The 21,794-nt window shown below is 46.5% G+C and overlaps 1 protein-coding gene across 2 annotated transcripts in view; it reads right to left on the reverse strand.

The window, feature by feature from the left end:
• Positions 1-21,794, reverse strand: part of USP24 (ubiquitin specific peptidase 24) — a 57,576-nt gene that overhangs the window by 25,296 nt on the left and 10,486 nt on the right. For both annotated transcript variants that reach the window (XR_004402293.2, XM_032945918.2), the window contains exons 12-41: positions 21,290-21,393; positions 20,918-21,025; positions 20,157-20,252; positions 19,260-19,421; positions 18,770-18,853; positions 18,203-18,352; positions 17,112-17,243; positions 16,604-16,715; positions 16,245-16,321; positions 15,443-15,583; positions 14,729-14,782; positions 14,041-14,159; positions 13,494-13,560; positions 12,894-13,010; positions 12,087-12,185; positions 11,264-11,446; positions 10,690-10,775; positions 9,955-10,039; positions 8,703-8,813; positions 8,307-8,404; positions 7,889-7,984; positions 6,970-7,330; positions 6,225-6,396; positions 5,256-5,417; positions 4,558-4,628; positions 4,074-4,258; positions 3,493-3,554; positions 2,167-2,385; positions 1,336-1,453; positions 541-685 (exon numbers count right to left, since the gene is read on the reverse strand). Coding sequence is in view for 1 of the 2 variants with exons in the window: in XM_032945918.2 (XP_032801809.2) it covers positions 541-685; positions 1,336-1,453; positions 2,167-2,385; positions 3,493-3,554; positions 4,074-4,258; positions 4,558-4,628; positions 5,256-5,417; positions 6,225-6,396; positions 6,970-7,330; positions 7,889-7,984; positions 8,307-8,404; positions 8,703-8,813; positions 9,955-10,039; positions 10,690-10,775; positions 11,264-11,446; positions 12,087-12,185; positions 12,894-13,010; positions 13,494-13,560; positions 14,041-14,159; positions 14,729-14,782; positions 15,443-15,583; positions 16,245-16,321; positions 16,604-16,715; positions 17,112-17,243; positions 18,203-18,352; positions 18,770-18,853; positions 19,260-19,421; positions 20,157-20,252; positions 20,918-21,025; positions 21,290-21,393 (3,776 nt within the window). In the remaining variant the exon portion in view is untranslated. The remainder of the gene's footprint in view (positions 1-540; positions 686-1,335; positions 1,454-2,166; positions 2,386-3,492; positions 3,555-4,073; positions 4,259-4,557; positions 4,629-5,255; positions 5,418-6,224; positions 6,397-6,969; positions 7,331-7,888; positions 7,985-8,306; positions 8,405-8,702; positions 8,814-9,954; positions 10,040-10,689; positions 10,776-11,263; positions 11,447-12,086; positions 12,186-12,893; positions 13,011-13,493; positions 13,561-14,040; positions 14,160-14,728; positions 14,783-15,442; positions 15,584-16,244; positions 16,322-16,603; positions 16,716-17,111; positions 17,244-18,202; positions 18,353-18,769; positions 18,854-19,259; positions 19,422-20,156; positions 20,253-20,917; positions 21,026-21,289; positions 21,394-21,794) is intronic.

Below are 21,794 nucleotides of genomic sequence, written 5' to 3' on the forward strand. Positions count from 1 at the left end.
CTCCCATGCCTCCTGCATAGCGCAGAGGTTAGCAGAGGGCTCGGTGGACAGGTCTAAAGAGGCTGGGTCAGGAGGCAAGCTGTTGTGGTGGTCGCTGGCAAGGATTATCATTGACTGTGTAGTGCATGCTATATCATAGTATTGCCATTTCATGATAATCCTAATAATAACACCTTGGCTTGGGCAGTGTGAAGAAGACACGGGCAAGGAAGATTAGGAAGGAGTGGAGCGAGCAAGACCGTAACTGTCCATGTGCCTGGCTTGTGTGTCTACATCCAAGTGTGATTGAGTGAATACTGTGCAGAAATGCATAATTAAGATGCTACTGATATGTCTGCTGCTACTAATGATGCTCCTGCTCCTGAGGGCAATAATTAAGATGTTGCTGCCGATGATGATGATGATAATTAAGATTCTAATACTGATATCAGAATCGTTGCTTCTGTTGCTGCTGATAATGAAGATGTTGCTGCAGTTTTTATTTATCGTTGTTCATGTTGATTACGTTATTACTGCTGCGAGAACCGATTATGACCCTACCTCAAACTCCTTGGCAAGTGACGGCTCCACTTGGTGGTGCAGAGACAGCAGCTCTGAGCACAACAGCTGCAGGTTGCGGAGGCTGCTGTCGGCTAGAGTGACCAGAACCTCACAGGCAGCGAGGCGGCTTTCTTGCGAGCAGCACCTACACACAAAGAGACACACGGGGGAGGGGACATAGGTAAACTCCTGGCCAGGACAAGGGCTAAAGATAGGCTGAAGGTCAGTGTAAAGGAATATACATCATTTTAAAGTTGGGGTAAGTGTGTTGATGTTACATGAGAGCTTAGGATTCAGGGCTTACATTCCAGGGTCCAAGATTCAAGGAAAAGAGGCTCCATATTGAACCAAAGGTTCAAAGATCAAGGTTCCAGGGTATAATGGAACACATGCATGTATAGACCAATGTCAATCCACTGCTATATGAGGGCCTTATAATGCCATGTCGGTTGTTTGAGAATATTTCACCTGTCAGTGCAGGTAACTGGAGGCATAGATGTCTGAGCAGAGATGCATGTACAACAATGAGATTTTAATGCACTGCCCTCTGCTGCTGACAACGTAGTCCGACACCTGTTGCAGACATGGTGGTCACCAATTCAAGTCCCATCCAGGTTCAACCATGCCAAGCATCTGATTTAAAATGAGATCGGGCACATTCTGAGTGCTTTGCTCATAGGCTCATGAATTATATTATCATAGCTAAGGCATACACATCCATACTCAAGATCCTAAAACTAAGGCTTCAAGATTGGTAATGTAAGTTCAGAGGCCAAGGTGCAGTGCTGCGCCTGCCTGGGGTTGAAGTTGTGCTGTGAGGGTGGACCCGCCGCTTCCTCCTTCTGCGTCGTCTCAATGATTTTTGCCGCGGGGAAGAGGAACGTCTCCAAGAGTTGACGGATGAGGTGGGGACCTAGGGAGCAAGGAAGTAAACTTTATTGGTAATGATCAGAGGCTATAAACAATTCCACCCTAAAGGCGACAGGCGTGTTAAATAACTTCAAGGATGACCGCTTAAAATTATCGTCCCCAGCTGTCCAACCCAAAAAAACAAAAAATGAAGTTCATTCATGATTTAAAATAAAACATAAATACCGGGATGCAACGTTAAGGCTATACAATGCATTTGTACCACCCCAACTTGGAATTGTGTTCAGTTCTGTCATTCCTGTCCTGGAAACCAACCAGAGTGATGTTTGGACTGAAACACAGGTCATATGCAGATAAGCTCAACAAACTAAACCTCTTTAATCCTGAACAAAGAAGAATCCGTGGGGACTTAATCCAGGTCTACAAAATCATGAATAGCATTGACCGAGTCGATCCAGACTACTACTTCAAGCTTTACAGAGAGAAGAAAATTAGAGGCAAAGGGTGGAAGCTACATGTGGGAAAGTTCAGGACCGAATAGAGGAGACATTTTTTTATATATATACAAAGGGTGGGAGTATAGAATGGGTGGCTCAAACCCATTGTGGAAGCAAATTCACTCGGCCTCAAGAAACGCCTTTATGAGATTCTAGAATCAATACGTTATTAATAACTTAACATGTTGGATGGACCGAATGGTCCCCCCCACTCTCGTTTGTAACCCTTCTTATGTTATCAGAATCGCCAGTGACGCACCGATCTGATCTTTGTCCTGCGTGCTCAGCATTAGCAGAGTGTTGATGAGACGTAGGTGTCCCGCCAGAAGAGAAGTCCCAGAATGCACTACGACGCTGGTGCCACCGCCTCCGTCGCCCCCTTCCCACAATGCCGCGGGGGGCTCATAGTTGTCGAGCCATGTGATCTCGTCCTCCAACATGGCCGCCGGGCTCACTTCCAACATTTTCATATCTGTGTCTAGGGGAGGGGGAGATGGAGGTTCACAATGACCGTGTTATGTTTGCAATGGCCGGGTGTCGTGGTGCACACCTATAACCCGGAACTTTGAGGCAAGGGCTTGCAAACAGTGCAGATTTGTGAAATTTACAAATCCACTGGGCTGCGAGGTAGCCAGAAATGGCAGTACAACAAGTGGGTAAGTAGGGAATTGAATCTGTCCTTGCAGAATGAGTATTATTTCGTCATGTACATGCAATATGTCCGCAAACTCTGGTTTCCTCCCAGATAGAGCAAAACAATTATTAAACAAGGAAGACAAATTATGGATATGCATGGATTTAAGAAAACTTCCCAACATGCTTTTGTCATCGCAAGTGTTTAAACAGCTGTAAAATAGATATGTTCCAAGCTGCACAATGAGATGACGTCACACACAATTGTATCATGGCCTGGTGAGGTGTGCGCATGATATGCGTCGTCACCACATTGGCTGGCAAGGTAAGACAAATACTTTTAGCACTGGTTTTTGTTAACCAAAACCTGGGCAACCCTTTAATGAATTTGGCCTGTTTTCTCTAGGGTAAATCCCTAAAGCAATGACAATTTAAACTGAAATTTAGTTTATATTGGATCACCTTTTTTTAAATTAGGAGATAAAGCTATTGCATTAATGCTTTCAATACTGGTTGGAAATCGTCAGTGGAATGTAGCCAAACATACCATTGCAGGGGTCCTGAGCCTCAGCGAGGTATCCCTGGATAAATAATTTACTTAATTCCCACAATGGCTGAGTTTAGTTCATAATGGTCATGGATCTGTGTTTATATTTCTATCAGTGAGTTTACAAAAACGAAATGTTCATAATGGCCATTCGAGACCATGAGTCACAGTCATGTAAATCTTGAGTTTAAAGTTGAAAACCTGGGTCTAAAATGTGTGCTTCTCTCCAGCAATTCATCCTGGTTGTTTCAGGTTCATGAAACTGATGACTTCAAAATGTAAATGTCAGATGGCTGTATTGAGTTCATAATGGCCATGCCAAAACCGATAAAATCCTGGATTGAGCCCTGGGTCCAAGCATCTCTCTCAGTGGAATCATTATGGCTATGTTGGACTATCACTTACCTGTCATATCCTCCAGCAGGCGGCATCTTAGGTCAAAGTACTCCTTGCACTGAGCCAGCAGACTGAGGAGACACACATACACATACCATGTATTTCCCATGCCTCCATTTTTCTCACAAGTCCCTTTTCCCCATATCTCCATTTCTTCTTCTCCCAGAATCTCCCTTTGTTCTCTGTGCCTCTCTTCCCCAATCTCCTCCCTTCTCCTCTGCAGTCTCCATTCACCTCCCAGCGACTTTCTTTAATTTAAATTCTACTTTGATCCTCCCCATGTATCCTCGACCCCCCCACCTCCCCCCCCTCCGTGTCACCCTTCCTCTCCCCACGACTTTTTTTTTCCAATGTTGCCTTCCTCCTCCCCATTTGCACTCTTCCATCCCCATGTCACACTACTCCCCATATCACCTTTTTCCTCATCACGTCACCCTTCTCTTCTACATGACTTGCTTTTCATTTCAATGTTGCCTTTTCTCCCTGCTGTCTCCTTTCCCGTGTCCGTGTCTTCTTTCCTCTCCCCTGTCCGTGTCTAATTTCCTCTGCCCTGCACGTGTCTCCTCTTCCCTCCCCCCGTGTGTCCCCACCGCTGGTGGTGTCCCCGTAGCGTCCCGGCCGGTGTCCACAGCGGTAGACGCGCCTGTAGAATGACCCTGAGCAGGAAGAGCAGTGGTTTCTGACCCTGGGAAGCGTCGTCCCCCACACCCCCTCCCATGGTGGGGCAGGAGGTGCAGCTCAGAGCGTAGAGCTCATCGCACGCAGCTCGCCGCACCTGGGGGCACGGTGGGGAGAGGGGAGACATTTGTGGGGGGAGGGGGGGTAGGTAAAGAAAATGGTGGAAGTGAAGGGGGGAGACTCTGGGAGGAAAATAAAAACAAGAGCACACCTCAGGGAGACAGAGGAAGGTGGAGACATCAAGAGAATGGAGGAAGGGATGCAAGGAGGTGAAGGGAGACACGAAGAGAGTAGGAGGGCACAGAGGAGAGAAGGTTGACATAGAGGCATGCAGAGGCGGAACGTGAAGATGGTTGACAAACGAGGAAGGGGTAAATCCTCCAGCTGTCGTCTCACCTCTTCGCTTGGCGAGCAGAGTAATATGTCGATGATGAAGTCAGAGACACAGGGAACAGTGTAGAATGCACCTGGGCACAAAGCAGCGAGGCATTCTGGGGTTAATATTATACAAAAGGGGCAACAACAACAATTATAGGATATTTATTAATCCAAGGAGCTTGAGGAGTTTAGGATTGTGCAATATTTACGAATTGCAGATTAAAACTGAACTGAAGACTTCTAGGAATTATTATCCCTAAACAGAATGAATTCTGAGAATTTATTTCTCACCCAGAAAGCACAAGATTCCATCAGACCTGCGAAGTTAAGCAGGTTTAAGTCTGGAGGATAGTGCTTGGATTTTTGACAATCATGTGCAAAAAACAGGTGTAGGAAGAATTGTGGGCCAGTCAAAATACATTTTTGTTCTGTAATCCCCCCTTCCCCACATTCACCAACCTGCACTGACCAGCGTGGTGAAGTATGGACAAAAAACCCCCACGGCCCACATGGAGCAGAGAGGCACTCTTCCAGCAGTGCATTGACAAACGGGCTGTACATGTACAAGTATGAAAGGGGAACAGCAGGAATTAAAGATTACGGGTATTACCATCACCTAAGAGGCAGACTCATTATAGGATTATGGGAATTATTATCTCCAAATATGGCAACACCCACTAGGGAGCAAGGCATTGTGGGTAGCGCGTGAGGCTGACCGATGAGAGAGCTGCGTAGCTGCAGACATGTGACAAGGAGTGAGAGGGCCTCGATGGACACGCGGGCGTCCTTGGGAGCCACAGCAAGCTGCCTGACACAAACACCGGCCTGCAGGACCGCAGAGGGGTCGCCCAACTCGCTTCCAGAGCTGCCTGTGCTGCCTGTAACATCACATTTAAATACAAAACACAAGCATTACACAATACAATTGTTGTGCAGTACAACCACGCGGAGAAGAGGAATACTATAAGGGCTGCTGCCGTTTATTAACACACTCTCTCACTCGGCATCCTACACTTACACCAGTGTAGGTGCACTCTATCTCCGTCCTTCACACGGACAATGAATAACTAATTGAACTCTACCCCGGCTATCCCCTTGGCTCTCTCACTCGTCTGCCCGGGGCGGGGGATTAGCCATCACCGCCCCGCGACGAAGAAAGAGACCCTACTCCAGCTGGTCCTTACCCTGGCCCCCGACGACGACCACGCCTCCGTCACGGGGTCCCCCTTCAAGAACAATTTGGGTGGCTCCTCCCCCCAGCTCGGCCCCGCCCACTTTCCCGAAAGTGCTTTCCTAAAGCCCCTTACATAACCCGTGACGTTACATCATCCTTGGCCCCGCATAACTCTCAACCCGTATAAAATCACTGTTTGGGCAAGTTTTCGTCTAAGGATCAGGAATTGGGCTTGTGTGTTCAGGTCATTGGCAGGGCTAGTTGCTAGTTTCAGGTTTGTTGCCAGTGCTAGCAACAGGGCAAGTGTCAAGAGTTAGTACCAGGACTTTTCAGGAAGAGCATTAGGGCTAACATCAGCATTTGTGGCAGTGTTGGAAAGTAGTACCACTGTTAGTGTCAGGGAAAGAGTCAGAGTCGGTGTTAATGTGGCTGTTAGTTTCAGGGCCAGAGTTAGAGTCCTTGTTAGTGCCACCATTAGAGTTACTGCAAACAGCAGGCTTGCGTCGGTTACCTGTGCTGCTTTGCCGACTGCGTCTGCCACCCCCCATCGCTCCACGCATGTAAATGACGCCGGGATCAGATAGCGGAGTCGTCCCCGACAGATCCAGACGCCCAGCAGCAGCCGCCCAGGAGACACGGACGAGACAAGAGACTGCGCTTGCAAAATCACATGACTCCATCGTCTGGGGTGACACAGGCGAAAGACAGGAGACACGCACGGAGAGGTGAGGGGAGAGACGAGGTGAGCAAAGGCACAGGAATAAGAGAGAGAGACACAGCGAGAAGTAAGAAAACAGAGGACAAGGCAGACAAGCAAAGGAAAGGGAGGCACAGGTAAAAGGGTAGCATGGGAGATAAAAAGGAGAAAAAAGAAAACTGAAGGAGAGTGAGATGGGGGAAGGGAGGTGAATATTGCAGGAACAGGGTGTATGTTTTTTGGAGAGGTTAGAGGAGAGCATAGGGGGGTGGGGGGAAGGAGGAACAGCAAGGAGAGGGGAGGACAGAGAATCAATGGAAGGCTTGGTGAGACACAGGGAGACATGGCCAAACACAGGGAGACACGGAGGGTCATGGAGAGACACTGGCAGAGACAGAGGGACATAGGAAGATGCCAAGGGTTACAAGAAGACACGGATGGATACGTCACTATACACCCGATCAGGCTCCGTCTACGCTGTACGTTAACGTAGCGCCGCCCCCCCCGCCCCATTCCCCAGAGCTGGTGGGGAACGTGCCAAATGGACCCCGCTGGGCACCTGTATGGCTGCTCGCGCTGCCGGATGCACGTCGTCGATGCGGATCGACGCGCGATCAGACGAGGACTGCGTCCCCGTGCCACCGCCGCTGCCCACAGACAGGCGCGTGGAGGGAGTGATGGGCTGAGTCCCCGGAGCGGTCGAGAAGGGGGAGGTGCTGGCGTTGGTGGAGCAGATGGAGCCCGCGGCTGGCGATGACGACGAGGACGACGACGGCGTTGACGGCGATGTGGTGGTGTTGGAACGGAGGTGCTGGGCGGTGCGGGCTGGACGCGACGATGGGGATGGGCGGCCCTCGTTTGTCTCCATGGCGATGTCGTCGGGAAAATTGTTGTCGAGGGGAAGGCCGACGAGCAAGAAGCTGAGAAGGGAAGGGGGAGGGGGACATGAGGAGGGGAGTAGTCATCTCATACTTATAGACAACAAGCCTAGTGACGCTGTCGGTGGTAATGGTGGTAACAATAGCGATGATGGTGACAGCAGTGCTGGGAGTGGTAGCGTTGGTCCTAGTGTTGATGTGGTGATGGTGGTGATAATGGTGGAGGTGGGGATGGCAGTGCTGACAGTGCAGAAGGTCATGGTGATTGGTGGTGGTGGTTGTGTTGGGTGTCGCCGGCACTGGTGGTGTTAGCGGTGCTGATGGTGATGACCGATTGTGGTGATAATTGTTTGTGATGATGACTGCAATAATTAATTGTTTAAGATCAATTGTCATATGCTCATAACACATGCATCAGTTTGCAAATGTATTATAATTCAAACTATATGCTAATACAAGACAAGAAAAAAACCAAAAATCAATTATTTAACTAAATCGTGACCCTGAACAATGGCAACTCATTGATTCATTACACAATCATTACATGACTAACATCGCATGGCGCAGAAAACAATAATGTTAATGTTGTTGATGTCTGACCGGGCCAACTGAAGACAGATGGAGTAGATGTCTTGTCTCGTCTCGTAGTCCGTGTCCATGGGCAGAGTGTCTCTCTCCATCACTCCCACAACGAGGCTGAGTGGATCACATAGTGTGCCAGTCACTCCAGACTATACCAACGCAAATACACATATGGGTGGTCTCATACAACAAATTCATGGACTATACCAACTAACACAACAGACAGGATGTCTCGCATACCACACCGAGGGGAGGTCTGACGATGACTATGATACTCTTGGTTCTTTTGGTAAAGTCACGTAGAAGGGAAACTTTACCAAAACAACCAAGGACATGAATCCCTGCAGTCACGAAAGCTTTAAATCAAAAGATGACTATGATGATACAGCTGTTGATGGTGGCGAAAATGATTATGATAATGACAGTGATATCTTACTTCAGTCCTCCTGCTTGAACAAAGCCCTCACAGAAGGATCGAGCACAGTCCCGAGCCATCTCATCTTGAGACAACGGCATGAGCTTCGAGCTCAGAACCTGCAACAACATCAGCAAGTCACAGCAACACCAGCAGCAACAATATCAGCAACAGGAATAACATCTGTAGCATCAGTAGCATTATCACCATCAAAAGCATTCGCAGAAGCAGCAATATAGCAGCAGCAGTGGCATCCACAGAAGTAACACAACCATTAGCGGGAGAAATATCAGCAAAAGCAAACCCACAAGGAGGAGCTGCATCAGAAGCATTAGCAACAGTGTCAGCAACAGAAGCAGCTTCATCGTCGGCATCACCTCCCCGTGACTGCCTTCCCCTCTACGAGTCTCCCCGTACCTCCAGGTTGTAAAGAACTCTGAAGGTGGACATGCCGGTGGAGGAGAATCGGAAAAGGCTCTCTAGAACGGAGCCCAAGGCCTGGATGCTGTTGCATCTCCCATCTGCAGACTAGACACATCAACAACTTCAGATGAATATCACTGCCATTATCATCATTATCAGTAGCAACATCACCTTCATCGTCACCATAAACATGTCATCAGCAAAAGTATCACCATGAAATTCATCATAATTACCACAAACATTGTCACCACAAACATCATCACCAACATCATTACTAACATTATTAACCAATTATGAACCTAGTGATGTTAGCTTGGTGTCTATCGCACAGCCATTGTGAATATAAACTAAAAACTTATTTTTTATTTTACCAGTTAAGGCCCACTGAGCTATATAGCTCTTTTTCAGAAGGGACCTAGCCACAAATTATAGCGCAACGAAGTGGCTTATTACGTGGAAATTTATAGCAGACAAATACTCTAAATGCACACGGATTCTAAATGTGGAGGGAAAAGCCGGAGGGGCCCAGAGAAAAATGCAGGCGACCAAGGGGACAACACGCAAACTCCAAATATACAGGCGTCAGGGTTGGGCTCGAACCCACGACCTACTGTATACCAGGAAAAGTAGTTCACATTTCACCACCGTGGCACCCATATGACATACCCATTATGAGCAGCCTGAGACAGGGACCACAGTACAGGGAGGTTTGAACCGATTACATAAGCAGTGCTGGCTCGGTGGTTTTGACAAGGGGGGGTGGGGATTTCAAATTTGGGGGGGTCAGGGGGGCAGGCATGTAACAAACACAGATTGAATTGCACACCTAAAATTAATTTGCGATTAATTCTATGCACACTGTATATCAGTTCATGACAGGATTGAGATGGAATGAAACAGTACAAATGAATTAATTCGTAACATCAGCACATGGTGGGGAGCGAATAATGAATACTTCGAATGGGGGGGGGCCCATGTTCAATAGCCAAATGGGTGCACAAAGGCTTTGAAAACCACAACTAGGGGTTGGGGTGCAGGTGCCCCAAAGTGTTGAGGCCCCTGTTCCAACAGAGCTATTATGAACCTGACACAGACATTATTAACCAGACACAGCCATTGAAGCCATTAAGAGAGAGACACCAAGCCCCAGGGGTTTAAGCCCAAATCCAGAACCTCAGTCGTGCTGGCAGAGGCTCATGACATGGCTTTTATGGACCCAACATGGTCATTATGAAGCCCAAAGCACCTTTCGCCCCAAGGCATCCAGGGTATCTTGGACTGAAGGATCCGTGGGAATGAGAAGCAGCAGGTTCCGAACTCGCACAGTCAGCCTGTAACCAGCAACACGACAGAATTAGACCTTAACAATCAACATGATGGAATCGATGCAAATTTCCACCACTAATGAATAGTACCATGATGTTATACAGTATTATTATTAACACAGTTGTAATGTGACTGTGTTAATGTGGTTAGAGCACTCAATTCAGACAGGAAGGTTGCAATTTCAAATATTAGTGAGATGTGGAAACTCGTTATTATGAGCAACATCAACAGCATCATCGACAAGATCATTCACATCACGATCAACAGCATTGTTACTTTGCATCGGCACCCTTATCAACATAATCACCATAATAATCACTGGCAGTAGTATAATTATTATCACCAACTTAATGATCACCATCGTTACCAACACTATCATCGCCAACACCAACACCATCACTCCGAGGCTAATAAAATGAGCAGCACTTCTCAGTAGGAAGCCAACAGCGGTCGCTGTTCTATGGAGAGACTGGCCATCACCATGGGGACGTGGAATTTCTGCCAAAGACAGGGGGGTGCCACAGAGCTGGGCGCTACTCCAAACTGGCTTAAGCAGGGAGGGCCTCTGATCTTGACAAACGATGGATGCATGCGAGTAGCCCTAAGCACACTGATTATCTCCAAAAGAGGCGAGTGTCACATTCACGAGTCAAACCTAGGCTCGTCGATGTTGGCGAGCTGGTAGAGGAGGTCGAACATCGGTTGTCCTAGTGCCATCACAACACCGGGCAGGGATTTCTCCTGTAACAACATCATCACCATAAATAACATCATTTATAAAAAATATAGTTTGGTCGGCAAAGAATGAAAATCTTTATTTCTTAGTAACTATTGGCTGGAAGGGTGGCACAGTCGTAACAACTGTGCCTCAAGCATGAAGGGTCTCGACTCCCTTCCCGACTCAGTTGCCTTTCTGTGTATAATTTGAATGATTTCCCCCTGTTCTACATGTGCTTCCTCCGGATTCTCCAGTTTCCTCCCATCGTCGTGAAAACATAAAATGTAATGAGTATTGGCCAAACATCCCAATGATGAAACATTATCTGCAAATAAATCAAGTCGGATTACACACATAGCAACATCCCCCTTCCCTCCATGGAAAAAACTTGGCAGGACCCTCCTGAAAAAGTCTTGAGATTCATATAAAAACATTTTCGGGGTAAGCAAGTGAAAAATTTAACAAATGCAACCTTTCCCGAATTGCTAATCAATTAATAGGAAGACGTCACCTGATCTAGCCCATACGCGTTGCCAGTGGCGGCCGTATCCGTGGCGGTTGCTGCCGCCCCGCCTCCTCCTCCAGCTGCCGTAGAAGCGGAGGTTGCCGACCCCGATGCAACCTTTGCCCCAAGCTGCTGCCGCTCGGCAAAGTGCAGCTGGCGGAGGAGCTTGTGGTTGCGGGAGGAGGTGAGCTGAGGGAGACACGGGGACGCGGAGACTCGCATGCAACAACAACAACGCAGGAGAACAGCTGCGGGGACAAAGTGACACAGGAGATAGAAAATGTGTTGCCCATCTCCTCCCTCGTGCTTCCGTCACCACATGACTCCCATCTCTTTCTCGGGTCTCGTTTCCCCTTCCCATATGTCCACTCTTTTTCCCGCATATCCTTTCTCTTCCCTGTGTCTTAAAAGTCTTCCGGGCATCTTCCTTCTACCAGTTTCATTGCTCCGCCCCCTATGCATTCATTCTCTGCTGTCCCTATTTTCTTACTCGTGTCTCCCATATCTCTTCCCCATACCATCCATCTCTTTCTCATGCTTCCCTGCTCTTCCCCATGTCTATATTCTCTTTCCCATATAGCCATTGTCCATCTTATTTCTGATTTTCCATTATCTCTCCAGTCTCTTGCCAATATCTTATTACTCCTCCCAATATCTCCCTTCTCCTTCTCTAGATTTCCACAGCCTCCCAGTGTCTCCATACTTTTTCCTGCATCTCCCTTCCCATCGCCATGTCTCCCATCTCGTCTCGGTGCCTCCTTTCACCTCCCCAAGTCTCCTTTTCCTTCTCCTCCATTCCCCCTGTGTCTCGCCATGCGTTCGTACTAACCAAGGTGTCGTTGGCAAAAATCTGGAGGACGTCTTGTGAGCAGGGGATGTGAGCAGCAACACGAGCCCTCACGCTGCTGACCGTCTCGTTGCTATGAGCCTGCAGGGGCCACGGTTGGAGACAGGGGTGAGACTCGTAGTGGAGTTCATGTTACGGCACCAAAGACAAAGACCCCCGTATAGCCTTTCACAGACTGTTGGGGGCAAAAGTGATCAGCGAGCACCTATGAAGGCCGGCAAGACACACCGAGAGGGTAGGTGGTCAGCACCATGCCCGGCCGCATTTTATCTTCCCAGTGCTAGTGTTTGCACACTGCACGAGGTACTCATTTAAGACTGAGTTGACCTAGGGGAGACCCGGGACCAGTCCAGTTGTCAAAGTTGGTGTATGTATATACAAGACAAATATCTCCTGTATGACCTTAAAAGACTTTTGGGTAAAGTGCTATTAGCGGCACGGCACACAAAGGAGTGGTAGGCAAGCACCATGCCCAGCCACCTTTGTCTCCCAAGCAGCAATGTTTATACATCGCCACTAGGTACTCATGTAAGGCCGAGTCAACTTAAAGGAGTGCCAGGACCGGTTCAGATAATCACCACTGGTGTTGGCTGTGAGCAGGAATCAAACACAGTTGGGCGGGTTTGTGCGCAAACCACTACAACACCGCTCCTCACTGTATGTATATATATACACAAACATATGCGCAGACATCGACACACAAGCACGTATTTAAACCTGGAGTTGAGTCTCAATCAAGACTCCAATTTCGGTCTCAATTGAGACTCCCGAGGCCCCAGTGTTGTTCACCTCTAGTGTGAATAACGTTCCTGTCCCATCACACGACACGTGCAGGGTGATGGGATGGCCATGAAACGAGGCCCCATGGGGGAGCAGGGTCCGCGGAAATGCATCGGCACTGGAGTCCTGAAGGAGGACACGGGAGACAAGAAGATGAGGAAAGTCGCACTGAATCACTGACTCAACCGCTCATTCATTGACTCGCTCACATTCACTTTCTTCCTCACTGAACCTAACACTCATCCACTAATTTCCTCACTGATATATTCATTTACTCTACCATAATTTCACTCAATCACGTACTTATTCACCTACTCACTCAATCATCCACTCATTTCCCCACTCTACCACCAACGCATTCACTCACTTACCCACACACTCATTCAGGCATTCAGTCATTCACTCATCCATCCGCTCATACAATCACCCACTCAATCACATACACACCTGCTGACCCATCCATCCCACTCAATTTAAAAACTTTCCCACTTACACACTCACCCACCCGCCCGCCCACCAATTCACTCAATCGCTCACCCACCCACGAGCTCACTCGCTCACACACCCACCCACCCATCCACCCACCCACCCTCCCAACCACTCACCCACCTCAATAGTGACAATATATCGCTCCGCCAGAAGTAAGAGCCTTTCCAGAGTCAAAACCCTCCTTACCCTGGCATTGAACAAACAAAAATCCATCAAACAATCAATCCATCAATCAGAGTCGACACAATTTTGTTAAATAAAGGACAGATCTTGAATCTGGATGGGCCCATGAATGTGTAAAAGAAGGCGCAACCAAAAGCAGAGAACGCTTCCCTAGTAGCTACACACCTCGGCCGTGCGTCAGAGTTTTAATCTTCATTCGTGAAAAAAAGATAACAAAAAATCATGGTCAAGCACTTTTTTATAGCACTCAAGTTACATCACCGATACGTCACTATCACACGATTCAATTTGTCAATGCAGCGGCATGACTAGTACGCTGTGACCGAGTGCCTGACCATGACTTTAAAAAGTTTATTTTATCTCGCTATCGATGCTTCAAACTTGTGTCAGGAAAATGTGAGAACGCCTGGGTGTGTGGCTGCTAGAGTAGAGCCGTGCGATTTCTGAGTTGCGTTTTTTTCTCTAATTAAGAGATGCCAGAAACCTTGAGGGGGCGTCGACGGTGCTGGAGAGCTCCGGGGAAGCCGTAGCCGTTAACGTCCGCGTCGCACGGCCCAGCACGTGGCAGACAGAAGGCACGCAGCTCAGACCTCCACTCGCCGCCTGGGACACACAAGGGACGGAGGTGAGAGGAGCAGAGAGAAGGGAGTTAAGAGGACGTTGATGGCAGATAACCAGAATCAACCAATCAATCAAACATCATTTCGTATAGCTCCCTTTACAATAAAATTGTCAGACAGCGATTATGATGACAAGCTGATACTTCGTTTCTCCACCAGTTGTCATCAGCTAGCAGAGAAAGGAAGCAAAAGTTTATATGCCGGGAGGTATGGAGAAGAAGAGAGGAGCAGAAGGGAGTTAAAGGTAGGTGATGGGAAATGCTGGGAAGCAAAAGATGACAGGTAGAAGAATGGTGGCACGGGCAGAGTGAAGTAGCAGTATGGGTAACGGAGGCACGGATAAATCAAAGGAGTCATGGAGAGTAGAGAGACACAGGAAGAAAAGAGAAACAAAGAGAAAGGAAAAATAATAATTAAGGGAAACACATCAAGATGTAAGGAAACATATTGGAGATTGGGATAAAGGAGAAAGAGCGGGGCAGAGAGACAGCGAAGATAAGGGAGATGCAGATTGAGAAATGAAGAAGAAATACGAGGGTTTGCTGATCTCACCTCCAGTCGCTTTTGGCATTCAGAGAAGAATTTCTTGTGAAGCGAGGATGGGTCCTGAAATTAAATGAACATTTCCATGTTCTGATTCTAGTCTTGACGAATCAAAATAATCTTCTGAAAATCAACCAAAATTGCGATCATAATAATACGATTTTGGTTATATATTGGCAAATTATTGACAATGTCCTCACCCAATTCCTATCTTGGGTAAATCGGCATATAGGCATTTAACCCCGTTATTGTCTGTTCTTGTGGAAATATATTTTAAAAAACACAATGAACCAATGTTCATTTCTGCACATGATGATAACTTTATGTTCCATCAGCTAAAGGGCCCTCAGGATCAATGTTTTTCAAACCACAGACCAGTTTAACTTTCAACAGATGTAATAGTGATACTCTTTATTTTATAAAGCACCTTTCAAAACGAAGTATTTAAAAGCACTGGACCTTAACAAATATACACTTGATATAGCGAAGAGCCATCCTAAAACACCTCAGGGTCTGCAAAGTCCCACCATGCACCCCCAGATAAATGAAAATCACCGGTTGGTGTCACTGACACAGCCATTATGAACCTGACCCAACCATTATGAAGTACCTGAAAGACACATAGACGGACCCAAGGCTCAAGCACAGGATCTCAGCAGTGTCAGATCTGCCTCTGACACAGCCAGTATCAACCTGAGACAGGCATTGTGAATTGCAAAGTACCTTCTTGAGGCGAGGGTTGAGGCATGTGAAGCCGTAGCTGATGATGAGGTTGATGGCTTCATTTGCGATGTCATCATCACTTGTTTCCATTGCAACCCGCCAGATGAAATCCATCCCCATTAACTCTGGCTTCTCTACGAGCTGGGAGCATACGGTAGAGACAGGGGCAGGGATGTTAGTGGGCACTTATTAAAAAGGCATCCCAGAGGCAAAGCCAACTCTGTGTTGCAGCTGGTGTGATTGTATTATGGTGGTGGTGTTCTTGAGTTGCGGTTGTGTTGAGTTTGCAGTTACGAGGGGTGAATAATTGGCTGTTGCCTGACATGGAAGGAATAGTTTGTCAACAAAACATGAATGGTGAGTTAGCGGTTGTCTGTGTTTTGAAGGCCTAACAAATATCATGAGAAAATCAAACCAATCATTTTTGTGAAAGTGTCCAAGGGTCATTCAATTGGCACGTAAGCTGAATTGTGGAAACTTCTGGAGACAAAAGTAAAAATGTGGAGAAAGCCCACATTCCCACGACTTGGCTCCCAATGCCTTACATATGCTTCCACAGTTAAATAATAATAATAATCACTCATGGGAAAAGCTATTTCTCTATATAGACAATTCAAACTTGCATTGGACAACCTGAAACAATGGAACTGTGTGCAGTTGCTAATTGAAAGCTGTTAATTTAATTCAGCGGGTTTCCCGCCTGTTTGTAGCCTACTCAATTAAATTGTGCTAAAGATTCCTGTATCTTGTCTGTAGACAGTGTCTAAACTGTATATATTTTATATGTGTGTAAAAATATTACCATTTGCCCAGCCTGCTTCTTCAGTCGATGCTCATTCATGTTCACGCTCTCAAAGAATGCCTTGAACAGATTGAACGCTGACGTGTGTCACACACACACACGCCAATTAGTTATGATCAACCACTGCAAAGAACTGAGAACAACCCTGAAATCTCAATCATTATACATGCAATGAATTGTGGGGCTTTTCCCATGATGCTCTGCAACCTATTAAAACACAATTTTACAAAACCAACGCACTATGGGTATATATACAGGTGGCGAGAAGACCACTTGTGTTGCGATTGAAACGTCGTGGGTTTTTTGCTTTGAAATAAGATTTTAGTTTTCTATCTATGTGACGTGTGAGGGGGAGTCACCGTTCATGGACATTTCAAGTGGCTCCAGACGGAGAATTTTGTCTTTGAAGAGACGCTGCTGCGTGTCCGGCTCCAGGTCGTGAAGACCGCGGGTGAACCACTCGAGACACAGCTGACAAACGCACATACACACAGACCGACATGGACACACATGGAGAGACAGAGAAGTTACATGGCAGAGAGACACACAGACAGAAAGATACTTTATTAACGGACAAAAACATGGACAGAAAAATTAAGTCAGACACAAACACAGATCAATTATTATCAATTGCCAGACAGGTACTGATAATTATCCACACAGCCAGACAGACAGTGCCATGCACAGACACACCTATGCAAAGAAAAGGACAAACATAAAGATACATACACAGAGACAGTCAGACAAGACAAAGAAGGGAGATACGAGGACAGACAAACACACAAAGGCAAACACTCACATCTAAAAACATATGTATGTGTACACACAAACACATGCACAGACATATAGACAGATATACACACTCACCTCTCTGTCTGAATCGCATGCATTGGGGTTGGACACCAGGCAGTCCCAGATGTCGTTGGCTCGGCTCTGGGACAGATACAGGGCGGCCACTTGGAGGAAGAACGCCAAGAACTTGAGATGAGCCTCCACATGCTGGGAACATCAACATCATCACAACAATCAGCAGCAGCAAAGTAGCAGTTGCATAAGCAGCAGCAGCAACAACAGTAGTATCACTAGTAGTATTATCATTAGCATTATCACCATCAGCAGCAACTGGAGCAGCATAACTGCCAGCATGATCGCCAGTATTATAATTAGCAACATCATCTCTGAGGTGTCATCATGATCATCATCTGCAACATGAGCTGCAGCAGTAGCAAGTCCATCATCATGAGAAGCAGCACCATCATTATGGTACACCATCATTATGGTGCTGCTTCAGAAGAAACTTCATCAGAAGCATATTAATAGAAAACAAAATTCAAGATAAAAAAATATACCAGTACAATATATTAATACAATAAACAAAAACCCTAGGATTAATCCTATAATTATAAATGTTTCAAGTTAGTGAACAAAAAATCATGAATAATCACCAATGTGACAGAAAATCTATTATAAATATCTCAAAAACCTTAAAAAATATCCATCAGCTTTCTAAATATCAAATGCCCTCATTACACCAGAAGTAGCCAAACTGCCCAATTCAAGACCCTCCTGAAAACCAGTTAGTCCTGAGACTCTGAGGATTTAATGGATTAATCATGAATTTATGTTTAAGCCCTTTGCTGATCTACTGCTGGATGAAGACCTCCTTATACCATGTCAGTCATGGAAGTTGTTTGACCATACTTTACCATGCTGGTCAATGCAGCTTGATAAATCTGTGGTGGAGTGGGGGGGTAACCTAGGACCGGTTAAGAATCACTCGCCACCTGATGTTAGCCATGGTTGGAAATCCAAATCATGTCATTAGGTTCATAGCACAGCGTGCTAAACACTGTACCACCACCCCACCCCCTGGATAAATTGTGACATCGTTGTTATTATTAATAACGTTGTTGTATTGTGTTGTTATTGTGAGTGGTAGGCAAGAGTTGGAGACGCACATCACGGTGGGAATAGCGGCCATCCACAAGCACGGACCCATCGAGGACCCCAGGACCTGAGGACCCTACAGCTGTCTTATGGGTGGCCACCAGGCTGCCTGTCACCATTTTCACCATGTCCACATGTTTCTTGAGCTCCTGGATGATGCCCTGAGGGGGAGGGGGTGAAGAGAGGGCAAACTCTGAACTGCATTCCACATCAGTCATATTGTATACAATGCAGTGCCCCCATGGATAACACAATCAATAAAGATCACTTTATACATTTCACATGCTCTGAAGAAAGCAACTGGGAGGCATGACCAAAAGGCACAATCTCAAAGATGAACCATTGAGCAGCAACCTCCTTCAACCTGTTCGCATAGACACACGATCAGTTATTGGTCTTTCTTCCCCCCCCCATGTCACAATTCTCCTTCCCATGTCTCCCCTCTCCCAAGGTCTTACCTTTTCCCCATGTCTTCCCTTTTCCTCCCTGTGCTGCCTTCTCCCCAAATAACTTTCATAAATGATTTCAGCCCCCTCCCTCCTGAAGTTACTAAAGTAGAAATTAATTTGATGACCAACCTTTTCCTGCTTCTGGTAGCTGTGTTCTAAGAGGCTCTTCACCATCTCGTGCAGATGCCTCAGTAGAGGAACCACCAGGATGCCCTGTGGCGAGACGCAAACATGAAATTATAACTGTCACACACACTTAAACCCAGAGCTCGAGCCCTCATATCATGGGTGTGAAGGCATCGAACGATCCATCGATTCAACAATGACATGGATTCTTACGTGATGTATGCATCGAATCATGTGTGTAAGAATGTATTATTCATGATTTATGCAGACGATATGCTAAGGCTATATTCAATCTAATAAAGCAAACACAAACAGTTGAAATGGGGCAAATAATCGAAAAATTACCAATGAGATGCCAAAAAGAGAACAAAATAATCGATTCTTAAATCTTATTGCAACCCTGAATCTTGACAATTAATAGAAACCCAGGGCTTGAAGCCAGGACCAGCATCTCCAGCATGACCATTATAAATCATGCAGGTCATGTGGGCACCTTCTTGAGGTCTTCAACACAGCGGAGAGCGAACGATCTCTTGAGAGCATCCCGCGTCGAGTATGGCTCACAGCACACGGCCATGTGCTCAGACAAAGCCTGCTGGACCAGACTGCAAGGCAGCGAATGCTCGTGGGAGAAATCCCACAGCAGGTCCAGCACCTAGAAGGCACGAGGAGGGAGAGATAAAAATTAGACAAAGGAAGCAGAGACAGGGAGAAGGAAGAAATATGGGGAAGAATGAGACACAGGGAGCAGGGAGAGATAGGAGGAGAAATGAGAAATGCTGAGGGAGAAGAGAGAGGGGGAAGGGAGACAAGAGGAGAAATGACACAAGGGCTGGAGGGAGAGAGGTGGAGGAGAAAGGAGACATGGAGAGAAGGGAGACACAGGGAAGAGGAAGACATGGTAAGAATTGTGAGGTTGGAGACATGGGGAGGCAGACATGGGGAGAAAAAAAAGTTATTGGAAAGAAGTAGGGAGGGCAAGGGGAGGTGGTATTCGTGGGGAAAAGAAAAAAAACGGTCAGAAAGGGAATAAGTTGGAAAAGGCAGGGACAATGAGAAATGTGGGGTTACAGAAGACAAGAGAGGAGGGTGAAATAGAGAGGTGAATAGAAACATCTGGGTAGAATGAAAACATGGGGGAAGGGAGACATAGGAAAGGGAATAAAGGAGGACGTGAAGGAAGGTACGAGAAGAGAAAGAAGAAACATGGAAAAGTGACACAGGGGAAGGGTGATAAGGGTAAGCAAGCGATATGAGCAGGAGATGAGCAACTTTAGAGGTGGTTGGAGACAGAAGGAGATGAAGGACGATGCGGAGAGGTGAAGTGACCAAAGGAGGAGACGGGTGACACAAAGAGGTGAATATAGACCGAGAATGTTATCTCACTCACCTTGGAGGTTGTGCTCTCTGACCTCCCCTCCCGGCCAATTCGCCCAATAAGAGTGAGGAGTTTCTGTCTCACCCTGTCGCTCTCTGAATCCCAGCTCTGCGGCAAAAAGATAAAACCACCATGGGTTTTTTTTGGCTAAAAACTAAATGAGGGTCCACTGGATAAATAATTACAATATCAACAACACCATCCACCTCTTTCCAGGGTTGAGATAATGAGAATCACCACTTTTGTAGCAATGAAACAACAGTGGCCCCCAACATGAGAATGTGGAACTTCCACTGCCTTCAAAGGGTTGCTCAATGAGAAGAGCTTTGTAATGTACACAGTCTTTTAAGCAGTGAGACAATTTGCCTTGAGAGATCAACACAGACTCAACATGTGTACACAGTGATGCTGACACAGCAATTATGAAACAGACATGGCCAATGGCCGTTATGAACCCCCCCACCCCCCCCCCCCCCCCCCGAGACAACCCAGGAGAAGCGTATTTAACATTTCCATTATGTACCCAACATAGCTGCTATGAACAATTTTAAAAATAAAAAGACAGGCATTCCTGAGGATTGAATATTGAATCAATGACCTCAGTTACCAGCTATGTCACCAACAAAGCCAGGGCTTGAATGCCTTACCGTAAATATCTCCGACACAGCCATTATGAACCTGACACAAAGTCATCACAAACCCCACTCTGAGCCAAAGTGGTGTACATCATGTGCCGATAACTCCTGCAGGGATGTGAAGTTGTCTGGGTGTACCTGGTGGATGAGGTCAAAGAGGTGGTGAAGTTGCTGGTTTCCCAAGTGGGTGGCGGAAGACGCTAGGATGGAGTGGATGTTGTCCATCACTGTGGTCGACTGTCCCGTCTGAACAAAAAAAAAAGAAAACTCAACTCATCCGCTCGTTTACTCACCCACACACTACCACTTCTCTCAGTCATTCGTTCACTGATGCACTTATTCACTCACGCATATATCCACACATTGGTTTACCCAATACACTCACCTAACACTTGCTAATACTCTTACTTACTTGCTCAACAAATGCATACTTCAAAAACTAACCCATGCACTCAATCACCATTCCCACACACTCACTCATTCCTCCAACCTAATGACCCTCACACTTACCTGCATTTTCCATAATGATGCGATCTCATCAAGGGTCAGTTTGCTACCCAAAGCATCAATGATTCCCTTGACTCGGTCACAGTATTGCGCTTGGTCTATGTTACCTGCACACATCATCACCATCATCATCATTATTATCACTTGAAGTATCATCATAGTCATCAACAGCAGCTTCACCATCATAGTTGTCATGATCATTATCAATATCATTTCCATTATCATTGCTATCATCACAACTAGAATCAGCATCACTATCATCATCATGGCAGCAGTGTCTAGGGTCAAGACTTGAGGTCCTGTGTTCAGAGTAAAGGCTAGGTGAAATTCAGAGTGCAAGTGTCAGAATTATAGGTTTCAAATCAGAATTCCAGCTTGATGTGTCGAGTTCATGGTGTTTGTAAAGGCCAGGGGTCAAGCTCTGAATTCTTGAGCTCTTGGATCAAAGTTTTTGTTACGGGGTTCGGGTTGAGTATGAGGGTTAAAACTTGGATCTTGAATGCATGGG

This window comes from Petromyzon marinus, chromosome 1 (genome assembly GCF_048934315.1).
Source record: "Petromyzon marinus isolate PM22_M1 ecotype Great Lakes invasive population chromosome 1, UKy_Petmar_22M1.pri1.0, whole genome shotgun sequence".
In the NCBI taxonomy this organism is placed as follows: domain Eukaryota; kingdom Metazoa; phylum Chordata; class Hyperoartia; order Petromyzontiformes; family Petromyzontidae; genus Petromyzon; species Petromyzon marinus.